Source organism: Condylostylus longicornis, unplaced genomic scaffold (genome assembly GCF_029603195.1).
Source record: "Condylostylus longicornis isolate FDR11 unplaced genomic scaffold, ASM2960319v2 ptg000048l, whole genome shotgun sequence".
Lineage (NCBI taxonomy): Eukaryota > Metazoa > Arthropoda > Insecta > Diptera > Dolichopodidae > Condylostylus > Condylostylus longicornis.
Window position 1 is genome coordinate 15,772,013 of NW_026578017.1, and position 21,255 is coordinate 15,793,267.

At 23.8% G+C, this 21,255-nt stretch overlaps 1 protein-coding gene across 1 annotated transcript in view; it reads left to right on the plus strand.

Annotated features, from left to right (window-relative positions):
- The first annotated feature begins 321 nt into the window (after nt 1–321).
- LOC129610879 (GATA zinc finger domain-containing protein 14-like) overlaps nt 322–21,255 on the plus strand; it is a 31,948-nt gene continuing 11,014 nt past the window's right edge. Inside the window, exons 1-4 of the mRNA XM_055523652.1 lie at nt 322–409; nt 584–791; nt 966–1,356; nt 1,441–1,580. Coding sequence (XP_055379627.1) covers nt 322–409; nt 584–791; nt 966–1,356; nt 1,441–1,580 — 827 coding nt within the window. The remainder of the gene's footprint in view (nt 410–583; nt 792–965; nt 1,357–1,440; nt 1,581–21,255) is intronic.

Genomic DNA, 21,255 nt, shown 5'->3' on the forward strand with positions numbered 1-21,255 from the left:
GTAAATAAAAATATTATTGAATTTTGTAAATAATAAATTAATCAATGGGTTCAAAAAATTTCCATAAAAAATTAAATATTTAAGTGATTTTACTTTGGAATAACGCAATAAAAAAGCATAATAGGAAAAATTAATATTTAAAATTTTTTAGAATTAAACAGGAAGTGATATGACATTAATGCACAACAACGAAATTCAAAAAAAAATACCATTTAGTTTAAGTTTTATTGTAAATTTTTTGTTTATGTTTTAATTTTTGCAATAATTTTGTAAAATAACGCAATCACCACCTGTTACTTGAACAAAACAAGTGAAATAACAATGACTTCAACAACTACTGACACCGCAATAAGCAATACCAGTAACAATAAGGATAATATGAATGATGAAATGTTAGTTTTTGAAAATGGTACAATTTTAGATACTATTTCCTGTGATTCTTTAATAATTAATAATAATTTAATTGAAAATAATTTTAATAGAAGCAATATTGGTAATAGTAATAGTAATTTAATGAAATTAAAAAATAATAATGTTATAATAAATAATTCTTCAATAATATCCTCAACAAATACTTCCGTAGAAATACCACAAAACTTGCAACAAAAAGATAATGATATTAAAAATATTGTTGAAAAAAAATCATGCAATACAAGTACAAATCTAATACCAAATATTAATAATAATGATATTCCTAAAATTACCAATACTAATGATATTAATAAAAATAATTGTTCAACTACTTCATGTATAACAAATTTAAATAGTTCCAATGTAACAACAACAACAGAGTTAAGTACCTTACTAACAGATCAAAATAATTATAAATTAAATAAAAAAATTATTGAAAATGATAATAAAATTAATCAATCTAATAATAATAATGATAATGATATTAGAAATAATGATATATTAGTTAATAATAGTTATACTATAACTAATAATAATAATAATATTAATAATAGTATTAATCAAATTGATTTATTGAATTCAAGTATATGTTCATTTGAATCTCATATAAGTCTTGTAAATGGTAATAATAAACGTATTATTGAACAATCTAATATTACAATGACCGGAACAAATACAAATGGTCTTGCAATAACAACAGAACAAACAACAACAACAACATCAACAGGAATATCAAATCAAAGAAAATCATTTACGTCATCAAAAATAATGAAATCAAATACAAATCTATCAAATTTCTATGACAATCGCTATCATCCACCACAATATACAGCAATATATTTTGATACAATTCCTAATACAACAAATCCTAATACAAATTTAGGTATTAGAAGGGGTGATGGTGGTGGTGGTAACGGTATGGGAATTGGTATTGGTAATATTACAGCAAATTATTTTCATGGTAGATCATATGATAATTTAAATCAAATTCATCATCATCATCATCATCATTATCAACAACAACAACAGCAACAACATTATAACAATAGTGATCTTGCAAATAATATTGAAATTATTAATGATGTTATTGGAAATGATAGTAACCAATATGGTGGTACTACCAATAATAATAATAACAATGTTGGTACCAATAGAATTGATAGTAACAGGTAAGTTATTTTAACCACAATTTTTTTGATTTCAAATCGTTTTTTAATTTCTTTTTTATATTTTTGTTCTATTTTATGGTTATATGACTTTAGTTTTATCATTTAGATTTCTGGTTATTGAGGTTGTAATTTTTTTTTTCGAAATTACATGAAAAATACCCATGTAATTATAGTGTTGAACATTTTTATTTCTGTTTTTTTTTTTAGAGTATATTTCGAGTATGCCTGTATGATTTGGACGATGTGTTTTTCTTTTTCAGAGGTTTTTTGATTGATTGAGTTGATTTTGGTTTTTGTAAATGAGAAAACAGCAAAATTAAATTAATATCTATAGTACGAAAGTATTAAAGTACAATATGAACTCTGTTCGATTGTAAGAGTCTTTACAAGCTTATATACTTAAGGTTAAAACGTCGTGAATAATAGGGTTTGATAAAATGTGTATTTTGTCTGTTGAGAAATTAACTAGGTATAACTGATTCTGTGTCAAAGCAAATAAAATCCATTTTGAATGATTGGATTCAATTGAATTTCGAAAAGAAAAAAATAAAATTACATATCGAATTTTTGAGGTTTTCATTTTTTATGTTGTTTTTTTGTTGTTCAATTTTTTGTGGTTTTCTCTGATTGTAAAAATAACATTTTTATTTTGAAAGAAAATCGTGAATTTAAAAATAATGGAAATTTTTTTTTTTTTTTTGAAATAAAATTTTTATATTTTTAGAAATTTTTTATATTGGTTTTCCTTTTATTTTTTTTTTTTTAAGAAAATTGATTGACGAATACGGGTTGTAGGTCGTCTATGAATTGAAATTGACTAATAATAATTGAGAAAAAATAAAACGAAAATAAAATAAACATTAAATTTCTATTGGCATTTTTAAACAATGCCATACTATTGTATAAGTGAAAATGTATTGTGAAAATGTTAAAACGATATTTGAACAAAATAATTTACAAGTGAATACAGATGGCTATTAAATTAAACCGTTTGTATCGTATAGTGATGACTTTAAGTGGAATACAATACAGATTGTAAAAATTGTTTTTGGAAAGTTGTATTCACATAAGTAGTTAGCATCTCACTTGATAACTCAGTGAACACTTTTGTATTTATAAACATTTAACGTTAGAAATCTGAAAGTTCATTGACAAGATATGAAAAATTACATGTTTTTGCTATAACTTGTCCAAAGTATATAAGAAACATGTTTGTACCGTAATGTAGCAAGTATAATATGTAGGTAATATTGGAGATATCAAATATTAGATTATTTTAAATCATTTTATTTGGCTTTAACATTTAATTTTCCCTTAGATCTAGATTTCAAGGGCCCATTCTTTAATATGTTTGTGAAAAGATTGCCAAAATATTTTCGGTCTTTAGTCATCTTGTTAAAATAGGTTTCAAAAGTTACAGAATCTGTAGCCCTTTTGTTAATATTGTATATTGTCTACCGTATTGCGGTGATATTGCAATTTTTCAAGGTAAATATATAAGTAAATCATTTCGGATATTATCATCGAAATATAGAATATTAATTTAAAATTATATTAAAATGACATTATAAATTTTAATACCCGTACACTTGAACAAATATCTCAAATAAAATTATTGTTTATGCATTTCAGATTTCTCTATTTAATTGAAATATCATTAAAATTTTTTTTTGATTTTCTTTATCAATTTATTTTTATTCAATTGCAAAATTTCTTTTCTTTTACCATTGTTAAATCAAAGTAATATTTTACCACCCCCTTGAGAATTATTTTGAAAATATGATTTCAATATCTTTTTAATTTTTTTTTTTTTACTTGATTTAAGCTTTTTCATCTACCTTGCAATTTTCTAATTCTCTATAGAGCAATTAATCTTAATTTTATTTTTTTCTCCCTTTTTGTTTTTTTTTTAAATAGGAAAATTTTTCATATTGGCATTTTTATAATCGTAAAAATTATTTTACACTTGAGACTTGAATTTTAAATTTTTTTCATTTTTTAAGAATAAAATGTTCCTTTGCATTGCTGTTCAAGGGATGATTTTCTTCTTGCACACAATATTTTTAGTATAGACACAATTTCATGGTGCATAAATATTTTTTTATTGAATTTTTTACCAAAAATTGTCTTATTTGTAAAATTTATTAAAAATTAAATCATAATTAGTTTAACAATTTAAAATATTACCATAATTTATATAAGGATTTCTAAATTTCCATAATTATAAGGAAAATTGTTAAAAGCTGATTGAAAATAATGAGAAAGCTAATATAGTGTACCAATTTACTGCGTGTAAATATTGAAAATCATTATTATATTAATTACTTATAATAGATTGTGCCTAAAATTAGGAGTAATTTCAAAATAATTTATAAAAATTTTCGTTTAATCGCTTTAAAAATTTTAAGATCTCTTATACTTACATTAAACTGGCAATTGACTTAGTTAAGGCTTAAGGCTTTTTTTTTGTGGCATGTTTGTGTTTTTTCGTCTACTGAATTTGCAAATTGTTCTCAGACTAAAATTGCAATTAAAAATTATCACCAACAATTTGGATAATTATTATTGTAAATGTTGTCGTATTGTCTCATTTTGAAAATTAACAATAACTATTGTCGCAAAAGTTTTTCCTGTGGTCGCAACTACGTTATGCTGTAGAAAATACTATATCTTTTATAGACAATGTATAATTTACAATAGAAGGCGCCATAATAGCCTACCGTTTGATCATTTCATATAATCCCATATACTAATGTATGTTTATGTATTAATCGGTACGCGTATTCTATATCTCTAAATATACCTAAATTATATAACATACATTTAAATATAATATGTGTAAAGTATACGTATACGGTAGCTATTGTGCTAAATGTAAAAACAATTAAATAAACCTTAAAAAAAATCATGTTAAATAAAGAAACATAAAAGCTATTAAAAATTGTTCTTAAAGGTAATTTTATCATTGTTTCTTTAACATTATACCTTTGACCCTTTCAAAAAGGAAAGTAATATAAAAATTTTATAGCTATTGACTTCCTTAAAACCAATACGTTATATACTTATAGAAACATAAGTATACTGGTGGTAGATTGTGCATTTTATTAATGATTTTGTATGACATAATCACCCACGTAATACTTTGAATTTAAACGAATACCAAAAAAACACAAGAAAAACGTAAAAAGAATTCAATCAAGAAAAAAAAATCTAATATTCTACGAGTTTTGATTTTTAATTAAAACAATTTTTTTTTTCAATTTTTTTCTCTTTTAGTATTTTTAAAACCCTTTTGTTTCCAATATGTTTTCAATTCTCTGAAAGTAAGAATAGCTGATATTCTATTAAGTATTGACATTTTAACTTTACAAATCCGTACCAAATAAGAAAGGAATTAAAAGAAGGAAAAAAAAATCGTACATTAATATTGAATATTAAGTAATGATTAAAAAGAAAAAAAAAATTCAAATTTAATTTACATATTTATAACTTTCTTTTTAATAATAACAACCCAACTGGAATTGTGTATAACCATCGCGACATTATTACCAATTCGTTTTAGATTCTTTATTTCGATAATATTCAATTCAGCGATTGCGGCAATATGCACACGCATATATAAAATTCTTTTTAGATTTTACCAATTCACTATTGGTGCACGTATTCGATATTGACCGGAAAAGTTGGTATTATTCTAAAAGAAAAACAAAAAAATTCCAGTAGATCAATTAAAATTGAAAGTATCACTAACATAATAAATAGATATCACATTTGCATGCCATTATAAATTTCTATATTGTCATTTTAGAATTCAAAAAAAAAAAAAAAAACAAAAACAAAAATAAAAGAAAATGGGAAAAAAAAAATAGAAATGGAAAAGACTAGCCCCATGTCAAAGATTTCTTTTTTATTTCGCTGTTTTTTTTTTTTTGTTTTTTGTTTTTCATTTTAAAATCGTTTTAAAATGTAAATGAATTACTTCCTCTCTTATTGGATTTAAATTCAATTTTTCGTTTTCTATTCTTCTTTCTTTTGTATTATGTTAAAACATTTTTAAGATTAGAAATAACAAGATTTTGCTGTTAAATTTTTTATAAGTAAATCTTTATTATAATATTATGTACATATTATATACATTAACATAATATATGTACATAAGTGTGTACGCATAAAATAAGATTTTTACTTTTGTTATATCGTCATAATCCAATATTACAATAATACGTAGAGGGTTACCAAATGTAAATTTTGAATAATGTGAATAAAAAGTGCAATTATGTCTTAAATGCCGAATTGGACCCAAGAAAATGATATTATAATGTTGGTAAGACGTCGATGAGATCTTCTTTGTTTTTGCAGAAATTCTGTTTTACAGAAATAAAAACTAATTTATAAATTTTTTAATTATGCCAATTGCTTAAATGCTTAATAATTTATTATTTTTTACAAAAGACATGAGTTTGAAGTAATTTAAGCATTTTTCAGTTCGGTTTATATTATAAGACTGTTTTGCTAATTATACGTATTCAATTTACTGTTCTATGTGATCTCATTTATAAAATTATGTATTTTTTTATAATACGAGCGTATTGGAATTCAAAACTACCACTAATTAAAAATTTCGGTAATACTATATTCCTATGTAATTCAACAATTGCAACTTGAAATCTGAAATATAATGCTTAAATAATAATGTAGTATTGCTGCAATTTGCACACTGTTCCAATAAATTTTATTTCAACGCAGTCTTTAGAATTTATTGATTAACTTTGTGAAATCACAAGTTAAGTGAAATGATTTGTCTCATTTTAAGAGATATTTTAAGGGTCGCGTAGAAAAATTAATTCTTTATACCAGATTTATAAGGTTTTTTCGCTTTGTTTTCACAGATTTTAGTCTTAAGAGATTTTAAAAGACACGTCACTCTAATAAATTACTTGATAGATTTTTCACTTAATAAATAAAACTGTATAGCTGCAATTTCGTTATGATCAAACTAAATCAAAAGAGTTCTATTTCCCAAAAGCTATCATACTTAAAATTATTATTTGTTTATTGAAAATAAATCAAAATTACTTTTTTTTATTAATCTAACCTAATTTATATTTTTGACCCAAATTACACTGTAATTTTTAATTCATACTTTATTATCCAAAAAAAAAAATTAAATCAGATCTGGAACCCCTAAACCTAAACTCACTATGCGTTCTATTACATATACACGATTCTCTAAGATAATATTAAAAATTCAGTTCGAGAAGTGTGTCGCAACTCAGCGGGTTTTAATAAAAAAAAATATTACAAAAGGAAAACAAAAATCATTAAAAAGGATGAAAATGCAAAGCATATTATTATCGTTGCGTACACAATACAACACACACATACAAAAAACAAACCATCATAGTACAAAACAAAAAAAACAAAGCCAGGGCACCAAAAAAACATGAAAAGAAAAAAAGTTTCTAATATTATAAAGGAAAAAATAAAAATGAAATCTTAAAAGTTAAGATTTATCGTAAATTCAAATGATAGGACAACAACAATAGCAGCAAGAGCAACAAAAAAAAATTAAAATTTGAAATGGATTCTTTGAACCCTACTGATTTTCGAACAATTTTTGATCTTTTGATATTGTTTCTTTCTTTTCTTTATCTAAAAGACTAAAATAGTAAAATTTATGTTCTAAAAAAAATTCTTATCATCATTGTTGTTGTTGTTCTTCTTCTTCTTATTTTTTTTCTTCTTTTTCTAAATTAAAAAAAAAAATATTCAAAATTGAATAATTTTCCAATCCATCTGTCGTTGTTTTCAAAACTGATTCTTCTATACACATAAAATATACTATATTACTGTAAAAGTAGGATGCTCTTAAAAGAAATCCTTAAAAGATTAAAGAATTCCAAATCTAAATTAGAAAAAAAAAACAAAAATTATTTTTTCTTTTAATGACAATGGGTTTTTTTCTCATTTTTGTTTTTTTTATGCCAGGATTTACTTTAAATCCAAACATCCAATCAAAGGAACAAAATTAATAATAAATAAAAGGCAGGCAAGAAACTATATATACAAGGATTCAATATCGTTTTAAGAGAATATTGAAAAACAAACAGTAATAATAAATTAATCCTTACTTCTTTGGCTAGGATCAATCAAATACAAATTTTGCATTAGTATTCAACCATAGAATTTTACAGGTGAATAACACCGAAAGATCATTTTGTAAGACATGACAATATTAATGTTATTTGTATATAAGTACAATAAATGCGGTTTGAATCCATAATATCCATTAGATCTTATTAAAAATTTGTATTTGAACGTAGACGAAGCATAAACCCAAATTTCTACAAGATTCTATGTTAAGAATCACAAATTTATTGATTAAATATAAAATGCACAGACGGCTAATTATTTTTTTGTTTTTGAAATTTTCCCGTATTCTTTTTTGACAATTCACGTGTAATTCGTTACAGTTGTAAACATCAAATCAACTTGTACTCTTTTTACTTGTCATTTCGTCATTAAAGCATTGACACCCGAACAAGTTTAAAGTTAGTTTATTGAATTTCATTATTGATTCATTGATGATCATCATTTAAATTTCGTTTCTGTTTTGAGAGGTCAGTTTACAAATAAAACCGTCGTATTTGATTATAAGTGCAAATAATGACATTGCACGAGTCGCTTATGAAATCTAAAGAGTATAACTTGTTGTTTACATGCAAAAAGAACTATCGACCCTTTTTCTTCAAAACAAAACTAACTATTGTTACCATGCTGTAGTAAATCACAACTGTTATTAAGTGATAACTTCGAAATATTTGTAAAACAAAATATTTCCATTAACCGACATGATGCCTCATCAGGACGGTGCTAGATGTCGCAGAAATTACATAATTATTGTTTAACGAATGTTTTAATAAATAAAACAGTCAATCAGTGCAATATACCTAGAGATTGGGGATGTTAAAGTAACCTTCTTAATCTTATAAAGAACAAAATAAATTAAGATATTTTAAAATATAAAATGAAAACAATTTTAATTTTGGTTGTCTTGTTTTAGAGTAAGACCAGAAAAACGTAATGGTTCCATTTATTTCCAAGTTGTTGTCATTATTCTCAAGTGATAAAAATCTTTCAACAGAAATTAATGCATTACTATCCGATTGGCTGACCAATATTTATTACTATGTACCACAATCATTAAAATAATTAATCAATAACCGAATAATAAATTTACCAATAACCAAACCCATACCCGTCCTATAATTAATTCTGAATTATTATCGATTATCTGAAAACTACCACAGTTACCCATGTATATATATATATACTTGTGCTTTTGATCTGCACATTTAATCTGTGGTAGTGCGTAAATTGTTACAATTTGCTCTTTATATTTCAGATGAATTTGATGAATAATTTATAATCTAAAATTCTAAAATCATTGTAAATTGAAGTACAAAACAAGGAAGAGTAAAAATTACATTGACAACCACACAAAAAGTCATCAATTATTTTTATTTTATGGATTTGATTTTCATATCAACAAAATGGCTAAAAACTAAAACACAAAAAAAAAATTTTTTTTCAAACTTCCTGTTTAGGTCCTTTTTTTTTTCTATTTTTCAGTCAATTTTTATTTTGAAACCTACATATTAAAATTTAAATTATTAAAAAAGGATATTTTTTTAATCCATGAAATTCAGTTCAGGATTTCGGTGTTTTCGTAGAAAAATAACCGAAATATATTAATTTGATCACCATGTCGAATGTCAAAAAAAAAAGAAAATTTTAAACTATAAATCTCATATTTAATGACTTGAAATTTTTGTGGTACGCCCATATCTGAATTTATTTTTATTTTCTGTAAAAAGTTATCTGTGAGGTCACATATTTGGGTTTAAAATTATAATTATTACTTGATTGCTGTTTCTGTAAAAATATATGAATCCAAACAATAGGTTTTTAATTTTTTCAGGAGTACAATTTTTAAGCGAAAATTAACAAAAAAAAAATTAGCAGATTTTATTTTTGTAATTTTTTTTCTACAAGGAGAAACTCAAAAACTATTAATGCAAACTACGTTATTTAATACTGTAAGTAAATTAGTTTTAGCTTTTTTAACCCCTTGTGTCTTCATTATAATTTACAATGTTTTAAAATAATTTGGAAATGTCAGAAATTCTAACATTTTATTCATTATAATTAGTGAAGATAAAGGGCATGAAATTTAGTAAATTTAATCCAGACTAGGCTATAAAATTGCATAATTACAGCATAGTCCGGAATTTCCTAAATTTTATGAAAAACCTAATTAATATCTCCAATTTTTAGTACGAATATTAAAATTTAGTGTAAACTTTTAAACCAACCATTTCATTGTAGCGCTGATCATTCACTCATTGACCTCAATTTTTATCATTCTCCGTTATAACACCAATCATGAAATGGAACTATAGCATTCTCAATATCCGTTTCTCATCGTCTATAAGATTTTACAAATGTCATTATTTATGTATCAAGAACAATATGGGTTAAAAGTGTTAAAGAAAAAATTTTAGATACCTACAGAAAGAGAGATATATTTTGTCGACAAAACCATATGAACTTTATAACGTTTTAAATGTGCACTTGAAAATTTTCTTAAAAAAAATTTTTTTTTCTCAATTGGTATCAAATTTCAAAATAAAACCAGAAATTTTTAAAAGTGTTTTGGGAACACTTAAAGTATTGCACAGTTTAGTAGTTATTTGGAAGTAAAAGAACAATAATAAATTAAAAATTAGAGTCCTTAAAACTATCAATCTTAAATTTCTAATTGTTAAAATAATTTACAGAACAAGTAAAATTTAAAATTGAAGTGATCAAAACGATACCATGTGTTTTTTTTTTAAATAATGAGCCGCTCAAACATCGTGTTATGGTTGAATTAAAAATGAAAAAATAAGAAATTTTTTTAAATTATTTGAAAATGCTTAATTGGCATTTAGGGTTGTACATTAAAACAATAAGATTAATTGCAAAGTTATTGTCGAAATGAAATTCTAGCACTTATTTGGTGGAATCGAATTATAAAATTTAAAGTTTTCAACGCTTTTGAACAATTTTTCGGAATTTTGGGAAATTTGGAGAACCAAACGAAGTTTTTGTTTTAGGATTTCAAAATTCAAAATTTTATTGTACTAATTTTACTTTAACAATATTATAATCACATTACTGAATTAGAATTTGTAAATTATGAAACTCAAGTCCCCTTCATAGCTGCTTATTATTTGTTTCTTAAGCAAGCACTGGAATTTAAACGCCTTTAAGTGATATTAAGTAACATGCTTTTCAATTTGCTTTGAGTACTTTAAGTAGTTCTATATAAAAAAACATAAACCCTTAGGCAGAAATAATGCACGTTTCTCTCGTGGTCACCCTCGAAAATAGTTCTCGATTGTACAGACCTAACCAATGTATAATTATGTCTGTGAAGAACCATACCTCGAGGATTTGATTCAAAACCTTAGAAATATTTTCAACTAAAAATATTTTCTTACACTTGATGTCATTCAAAATTAAAATATAAAACAGCTGAATATGAAAATGTAAAATAAAATTTTAAATTTATTTTCTCAGTTTATATAAGTATAAGAAGGAATTCTTGCGTTTCTAAGGTTTTAAAATAAAAATCAAAATATTCTTCATAATATTCCCCCCAGAACTAATATATTCAAGATATAATAATTTTGTTTTACTATACATATATGATCAATTTATCTTAAGTGTATTTTACGCACTTAAGAAATTTTTCAGAATATGAAAATTTATGTGAAACAATTCATTTTCTTAATAAAAATGATAAAATGCTCCAATAAAAATATTGAAAAAAAATTTATTCTTAATTTGATTTAAGGTCGAATGGTTTTATTTTATAATGGTTTTGTTTTCTTTAGAATTAATGTAATGTCGAATAAAAAATATTTTGTAAGAAGGGAGAAAATATTTAAGAATTTATGTCATAGATTTCTAAAGAAGGTGACAATTATTCTTATATCAAAATGAATCTAGAATATAAAGGGCTGTGTAATTGTACAAATGGGAATTTTGGTATACGGAATTCACTAAGATGTCTGTAATTTATGTGTTTTTTTCAAAATTTTATTCATTTAGGCAGAAATTAATGGTGTTTTTGTATAAAATTCCAAAATGCTTACATCACGTTTCTTGTTTATTTCTGTTAAATGATAAATTTAGTGTTAAATTTTCTTTTGAGAAATTAACTAATAAAATGAAGTCAGATTGTTTTAAGCTTATTTTGCTTAAGAAATAATTACTAGCTCATAAGCATTTTAAAGAGAAATTTCTAAAGTAATTAAAAATGTCCAATAAAATTTCGTCATGCTTCCCATCAAATCTTTAAAGCAGAGTTTAAGTTTCCAAAATCCAAAAACGTTATTGTTAATAAAAACTATGTTATTAACAATTGTTGGTTACCTAATTCCCTAATAAGGTATGCAAAATATTATTAAAAGAATTAAGTATATGTATATTTAATTCAATTTTTAGAAATACAGTACAAATCAGGCGAACTCCGCCGCTATGTTTGTAAGAGTGAATTCGATGAAAACAATTGCTTAATTGAAATGCTGCACCTTTCATTTCCTTGATATGCTTGTGAATCTTATGACAAAAACATGAAACATTTCTGAAAAAAGAACATAATCCACGTTTCAATATTTGGACAAATATAAATATTTTCTAAGTAATTTGCAATTGGGAAACAATTAATTTTTTTTTTCAAATTTGTTCTAGAGAAAAATGAATACATTTTATTTGTAATTTATTTAGCCATTCTATATTAAAACTGTAATATTATTTTACTTCACCCTCAACAAATTTTCGTGTAGTTTAGAGAGAAAGAGAAAAATGGTTTTGTGCCAAAAAAAAAATGAATACAAAATTTTTTTTTAAAATGGGATCAAAAATTATTCCACTTACCAAAACGAAAAAGAAACAAAATAAAAAAAAAACAAAATAAAAATTATAACTGTATTACATACATTGCGTATCGCCGTCCCTTCCCCTCCCCTCTCTTTTCTTCTTGTCCTACTATAATTCTTTACAATTCAATTTAAAGGCAGATAAATTTCTTATAAAAGAAGAAACAGAATTAAAAACTAAAAAATAATAAAAAAAATTATAATGTCCTTTTATTCCAATGATTTAAAGGAACAAACAAAAAAAAAAAAACAAAATTTTTTTCTCTCTTTAATTCGTTTCTTATTGAATTTTATTGCCCCCATTGTAAAATATCTTTGAAGATTAAATTTTATCGTGTTTTTTTTTGTCCTCCTGTGTTCTTCCTCACTATATCGTTACACACTCTCTTCTCTCAGACAGAATAATGGTATACTTGCCTAACTATTCGAAAATGGTAAAATAATATTTGCCTTAATATTTTGTCGAAGGATTTTTTGTGTATATTGGAAAATAATTTTATTGGTTTTAGATAAAAGTACACACTATAGACTCAAAAAAAAGTACGACTTAATATAAAAAAATCCAATAAATTTTCGAAATAAAAAAAAAATTAAGAAAATATTTCTTAAAAGCAATCGTAGTTTAAATACTAAAAGTTTTATAAATAATTCACAATAGGTACTTTGAGAAATTTTTTGAGTAAAAGGAAGAAAACTCAAAAAATAATAGGGGGTCGTATTGTGTGCTCGTATAAAAATGTAAAATAAATTATCTAAAAATATTTTAAATAAAAAAAGGAAACAAAAAATATTTATAAATACTTATACAATTGCAAGTGATTCCTGATAAGTTTATATTAATCCTGTAGCGGAAAAAATATAGGGGGAGTAATTGAGAAGATTTTTCATTAAAGGAATAATGTGTAGAAAGAAAATCACTAAAGGAATATTTGTTGGTATTAAAAAGAAATTGAAACTAATGAATATTTTGTGAAGATTTAAGAGGAAGACAATTTGAATTGGAAAATTTTTAATTGGGAAAATTTTAAAAATCTAATTTAATTTAATTTCGTGACATCTCTATGTAATTACTCTAAAAATCAAAACAAAAGTAATTTACTGAAATTTTATGGTTGATTTCATTTTAATGAAGTATACGTGCTGAAATAAGCAATTAATAACAAAATTTTGTCTACATAATTTACATTACATACATATGTGAATTATAGAACTTTTAAATACGATTATAAACAATGAATACTAAAAATTTTAAGAAAAAGTAACGTGGAACTTTACAAGCACAGTTTATATATTAATCCTATAGACGCGGCATAATTAAAGTTGTCCTTTGGCAAAAGAACAGAATAATGTTTTCGTAAGGAAATGTTCCCATGTAGCGAGATTTTTTTGTTTGTACAGTTTTTTCTCGCTATAATTCCGAAAAAAGTTTTCTCTTGTCTACTACTGTAAATAATTAAGTAACTTGCTAACAAATTCTTATATCCACCTTTCTCAGTATTACTGCTAGTATACTGGACATTCATAAACAAAAATGCAATTTGCAAAAACAGTAATTAAAATTTAAAGTTTTAAACTTTTAATACTATAATGTGTTAAACTGTTATAGTAAGTAATGAATTTTCGATAAAACACATTTTGCGATCAATTTACGCTTCCGATAACGAACATATTTTAGAAGATTATTTTGCAGTAAAATAAATGTATTAAAAATTTGCCTCCTTCGTCCTGCATTATGTTCGCTGTACCAGATTCGTGTGTTTGTTATATTATTAGGTCTTAAAAAAAAAGGAGAAATCTTAAGGAGACTTCTATTTTTCTATGATCCTGCCAATTAATTATAATTGCATCATTTCTTGTAATAAGCGATAATTTTTTTCTAATAATTATGTTAAATAATTTGAATAGTAGGGATCCAGACTTTTAACAAATTAAATATTTTTCAAATGTATGGATAGTCCGCTTTCAAATAATTTTATAAAAAAATATCTTCCTTTGAAAAATACTTATATGTATTGAAAGATCCTTTTGAATGTGATTTCGACTATTGAAATAAAAATAATTAAAAGCTAAATAAATTTATGTTGAATCAAAATTTTAATAAGATTAAAATTTCTTTAGAAAATTTTATTAACAAAACAAAAAAAATACAAAATCAAATTTATTGAATTTTGAATAAGTATAAAAGAACCGGAACGGGCATTATTAAAATAAGGAAATAAACGATTATTTAAGGATATATTATTAATGGTATCTTAACAAATAAAAGTGAATTAGGATGCTATACTATAGGACTTTATCATAACCTATTTCAGGCAATCTGCATTTTAAACTTTTATGAAATTTGTCATATTCTAACTAAAGTTTAAGTTAGTTCTACATTTGAGCTTACATTGTTTTCCATGGCGAACGACAAAGAGAATGCTTTATATTTTTAAAAGAGATGGTGTCCTTAAAGAAAATTGTGACATTTTTCTCCAACGAAGACCTTTGGCCTTAACTTATGTCGATATCTTTACCAAAATATTTGCTAGCACCGAAAATATTGCAGTGTACTCGTAAGTCTAAGCTATTTTTAAAAAAATATTTTTTTATGGCAAAACTAAAAATATTTCCAATTCAATTCCAGACCATGCACTATTAAAACTATTATTCATTTTTATTCAAGTGACAAATCCTATTCATTCCTTTTTATTTATTTAATAATAAAAAATAAAAATATAGATTTCAGTTTATAATATTTTACAAGGATTAAAATGATTATTAAATAGAAAATCCTCTCTATTATATTTATTATATTTTGTTAATATTAATCCTTAATGTTCATCTATATATATTTTATTAAATTGTATTTTATTTAATGGAACGAAAAAAGGATTTAATACCTAAATATAATTGACTACTATCTATTTTATTCCATTTTGATTTTTTTTATTCTCTTTGAATGTAATTTCATATTTACATTTAAGAGTATTGAAAAGGAAATTGTGTTCATATTTATTATATTGAAATCCTTTGATACTTTATTAAATTAAATTAAATCGCTATAAAAGGATTAAATTATAAATTATTATTGAGCACCAATAGTAAAAAAAAAGAATCTAGAATTTTTCTCAGAATTTTAAATTGAAAATTAAATAAATGTAAAGTGCAATAATTTTTGATTTAGAAAATTTGTTCTGTACAAAAATCACCATGAAATCAAATGAAAATTTTGTAATGACGAGAAAGTGGACACCATGGGTAACTAATGAACGCTCCAATTATATATTAAAATCGAGCCGTTTTATTATCACAGACTATTTGGGATTGCTTTTATATAAGAAATTCGTCTACATTTCTAATATTGCTCTTGAAATGTCGTTTAATATCTAATAATGTGCTAGTCTCGATTTTGAATGCAATATTTATATATTCGCAGAGATGGTAGAAAAAAGTTTTATTTACCTATTATTACAATGCCCACCTTCATGGTCTGCATGATCCAAATCTCAGCGCTTTACAAAATCTTAAAAACATTGGGGCTAAATTAACAGCATCAAATGCATTGCAGGTGTTTTAAGTTGACATATTTGTTGTTGTTTCGAAAATCTTTACAATATTTTTTTGCTTCGAAAAGCTTTACAATATTTTTTGGGGAGAAAATCTTAAATTATATGTATTAGAGTTTGAAAAAATTTATTTTAGTGTTGAGTAGACCCGTTGAAATTATGATTAAAACATGCTTAATTATTGTTTGTTATAAAAGACACCTACTTTTATTTTGGGTGTTTTTAAACATAATTTGGATATTTGACCTATATATTTCATTTAATTGAAAGAAACTTTGCATATACATATTTGGTAAAAATTAAGAAAAACCTCAAAATTTTTGTCTTCTTTAAAAATATTTCTAAATATGTTTCTTCTTACTTTAACTATTCCAATACTCAATCAATTTTAATTATACTTATATAAGGTAAAGTAAGGTAATTTCGTCATGTTAAGGGACTTTTTCGGTTTTTTAACGATGTATTTCGAAGAGTTAATGTGTGTGCAATAAAAGTATCATTTTTTGTTAGTTTGGAATGTTGATAAAATTATTTTTAACTTTTTCAGACAGTTACTTTGTGAATTATTATATTTTTTTAAATTTTAAAATATCTCCAAAAGTCATGTAATTTCGTCAGCAAAAACTTTGAGTTTTTAATTTCGTCATGTGGAGTTGCTAATTTCGTCATGGCAAAAAAAAACTAGGTTTTAATACAGTTCATTGGACTAAAATAAAAAATAATGCAAATTTAAATTGTGTATATCATAATTAATAACTATCCGGTAACAATTTTGAAAAAAAAGCGTGACAAAATTTAAACAATTCAAAAACTATGTAAAATTTTAATTTTGTCAGCACCCTATTTAAGTATTACATTCCGCCGCCTCACAAAATATGATTGTAAATAAAATTTTAGTAAAAATTAGTTTTAAATTTAATAGTTTTTTTTAGATATTGTACAGAACTCTTATATTTGTCAAATTTAACATTTCAATTGCCGTTTTTCTCGTGTTTTTATCATTATTTGTAGAAAAACTTTGCCAATCTACATTTTTCGTTACTATTAAAATAGATTGTACCGGTGATACCTGAATAAAATATAACTGACGAAATTTTATATTTTGGCTAGAAACACTGTAAATAAAAGTTCTGCATTCAATTTTTTTTAATATTTTAAGTTTCAAAAGTAAATATTCATATTTTAAAATGTTTTAATAAACCACTCAATTTCGTCATTCTGACGAAATAATCTCCAACTCCAAAAAATTTGGTTGGTAATTTCGTCACTTAACTTTTATTTTTTAATATTTCACTTTTTCAATTTTTTTCTCATTAATAATGTTTTTTTAAGTTTAATTTGTCTAAATATAAGCAAATATGTAAGAAATTACACATATTTCAACAGATATACCCTTAAGAAACTTTCTACCTTTCTTAAAGAAAACACTAAGAAAAAGCAAAAATTTGCCCCGGTATTTTTTTCAGTAATTAAGAATGTCTTTTAAAATTAATTTATTCTAATATTTTAAAATTTAAGAACGAATCTTCTCACTTCAAGTATATTTAAAAACAAAAATGTTTAAAGTTTATTGAAAACAGATAGGGTTTCCTAATATTTGACAAATATGTGAAGGAAGTGCGACCTATGACGAAATTAAATGCACTGACGAAATTACCTTACTTTACCTTAATTTCCATAAATGGCTCGTTCTTTCTTCAATAAATACAAGAGTTATTGAAATTAACTGTTCTAATTAATAATCAAATATTTCGTCAACTCAAAATAATCCTTAACTTTAAATGTAAGGTATAGTTAAAGAGAAAAGACTATTTTATATAACAAATTATTAAAAAATTTTGATTAATTCTGTGCACGCATTCCTTTATAAATATAGTCTTAAATTTCTATACTAGCATTTTTAAAAGGATTTTATTTAGTTATTCATTTAGTTACGTAAGAAATTATTCGATCAAATTCCTTTTTTGTTGCTATTGAACAGAACTATTCCAATTTTTTTACTATTATAGAAATTATCTTATTTTACTACATCACAGAGAAATTCCTAATTGAAAATAAACAAATAACCAGAAAAAAAACAACAAGAAAATAACAATATTATGGTTGATTGGTTTCACCTGTAATTGAGCAGAAAAAAAAAACAAAAAAAACTTTTATTTTTTCAAGGCAACTACAACCAAAAATGTGTTGATTTTAAATTTATTTTATTTTTTTTTTATATTTTTATATAATAATAAATTTTTTATTCGATACATGTATTTGATATCCTTGTTCCTGCAATAAAAACATACAAAATTCGAATACAATTTATTGTTATTTCTGTTTTTTTTTCGTTTTTCTTTTCTTTTAATTTATTGTTTAAATTTATGGACCATGTTTTTAAAATATATATTTTTAACAAATAAAAATTAAAACTACAACTTTATTTTATTTTCAAAAAAAAAAATTTTTATTCTATAATAATGAAATCCTTTATTTATTTTTGTACAAAACAAGAAACAAAAACAAAAACCAAGTGTTTATTGCATACTTGAATCTTAAATTGTTTAAATTTCGTTTATAACAAAAAAAAAATTATTCAAATAGCTTTAGTTGAAAATAACAAAGTTAATTTAGTTGTGCTTATTCCAAATGTGTGTGTAGGTCAAAGTTCTTAATAACAAATGAAAACGTAAATATTTTGAACGCGAATTTTTAATAAAGTTTATGAGCTACTTGACCCAGAAACCAAAAAAAAAAACTAAAAGTTGATAAATACTTGCGTCAAAATTTAACACAAGTCTAACTTGTTCGTAATTTTCTGAAGCATTTTTATACTTAAGGCCGGTAAAATTATTTCTAGATCTACATTTTATATAATATTTAATTGACAAATTTAAGGCCAAATTCATAAAAGGTGAATGAGAAAATTAAAATTTTCTAGCTTCTTATTCCTATGAATTGTATGTTTTTACCAAGACAATTCGTTTATTAAAATCGAATAATTCGCAATAATTTTACTGTGTTATTGTTAGTTTGAAATCAAGTGAACTATGAAAATTTGGAATATCAAACAGTTGAACCCGATCAATATGTACAATGAAGACTTTAATTTCAATTCATTTTTTATTTATACTAAAAAGAATCCTATCGATGCACATTCTAACTCTTATATTCTTTTGAAAAGTTTTATTTTTTGCTCTAAAAGCCTTAAGCTAAAAAGATTATAAAAGTATATTTTGTATTTAATATTAAACAATATCATTTTTATTATCTATAAATTTAGATTCTTAAATGTTATAAAAAGTGTGTATACAATAGAAAAATAAAGATAATAAATAATAGGACTACAATTAAAACCAACAAAGTACATGTGCACCTACTTACATTTATATGTACAACTTCCTTGTACGAGTTCTCAACATTTTTAGGATTTTAGCTTGTATTTTAAATTTTTTTTTCTTTGCTGTTGGTATAGGTATTATAAAATCCCAATAAATTCCGTTCCTATTAACACCATAGCTCCAGATATTATAAAAAAAAAAATAAAATGTGAGCAAGAAAAATATGGAAAATCCTTTCAGTTATGGAATTTTATAAATTGGGAAAAATAGATTTTTTTTTCTTGTGTTTTTTATATAATAAAAGTAGAACAACAGTTAAAAGGAAACAATAACAAATTTTCCATGCTGCCATGCTTTTATTTTTCTCCTCTTTATTATTTTTTATTTTTACATTTTCATTACAAAGAAAAGATAGTTTTATTTCATATCACAAGCGAATCGAAATGGACCAAAAAAAAATATTAAAAAAGAACAAAATCCCCCGTCCCGGTCTCTTTTCGTTTTTTATAATTTCTTTGTTTTTTTTTGCTATGCTGTTTTTGCTTTTAATATAGAACTGATTTTTTTTTAAATTTTAAACGTTTGTGAGAATGCGGATAAAAATTGTTGCATTGTTACTAAATAAAAATTATTGTTTTGTTAAATTAAAAATTGTAAAGAGAAAAAAAAATGAAAAATGTGTTTACAAATCAATTCAAAGGTAAAAAAAAATTTAACACAAAGAGCGATTCTAAAAGTAAAAACAAAAAATGTAGCCAAATATATGGTTTGTAAAATGGCACATTTCCCTTTGACAAATAAAATCTAGAACTTGTATTTGTATACATAGCTCATAATAACGTTTTATTGAAATGTTTAATTAGAATCATTTGGTTCTATAACTTTGTTTGATTTAAACGTAGACAAATCCGACCGTCTGGTATTTGTTAATGACTCGGTGTCATGAAAATAAACTGCCCCTTAACAGTTTAAAATATATACCTTTGGTGTGAACACAACATCTTGTCAAAAATTTTCATTCTCTAGAATAGAAGTGAGAATTGTAAATATTTTATTCTAAAATCGGTTTGGCTATAAAATTTCAGTTTTACATCATGAAGGGTTTAAAAGTTGTGTGACAAACATACAATAGCAGACAAACATTACAGAGTAGAACTAATATGTACAGGGTTTTTATTTTTTTTTTTTAAAGTGTGATAATAAATTAACAAAGTTGAAAAATTATCAGCCTAGAAAGTTAAAAAAAGTTGAAATAGTTTTGTTTAAAAATGAAAGAAAGAATATTTTGTTATTTTTTGGTCCAGAAAAATATTCAACTATTGTCTAGTTAAAAGAAGAATAAAAAATTCTAAAAAAGTGCGTCTACGCGTAAACTTACATAGAATACAATTTGATTTAAGACTATAAGAATAATATTTCACATTTTAATAAAGCCATTCATATTACACTATTATTAACTTCCCTTTTTATTTTATTAAAAAAAAAGGGAAATGAAATAAAATATAAAATAATGACTAGTTTTGTAGACAACACTAGAATATATGTAGAACTGATTACTATGCATATCTCACTGAATTAAAATGAATCTCACTGAACGATTTGTAAACTTTTTGCGACGATGAACAGGGCATAAGTAATGAAACAAATTTGGGAATAAAATTTTTGAGTCAACTAAGTAAAACAGTATTTCTGTTAAATATTCTTTTTGATAACTGAAAAATTAAGTTTATTTTGAAATTCTAACATAACGCAATCGAAACAATAATATTTGAGTTACTGCAATACGATTTCAAAATTAATTTCAAAAATAATTTTA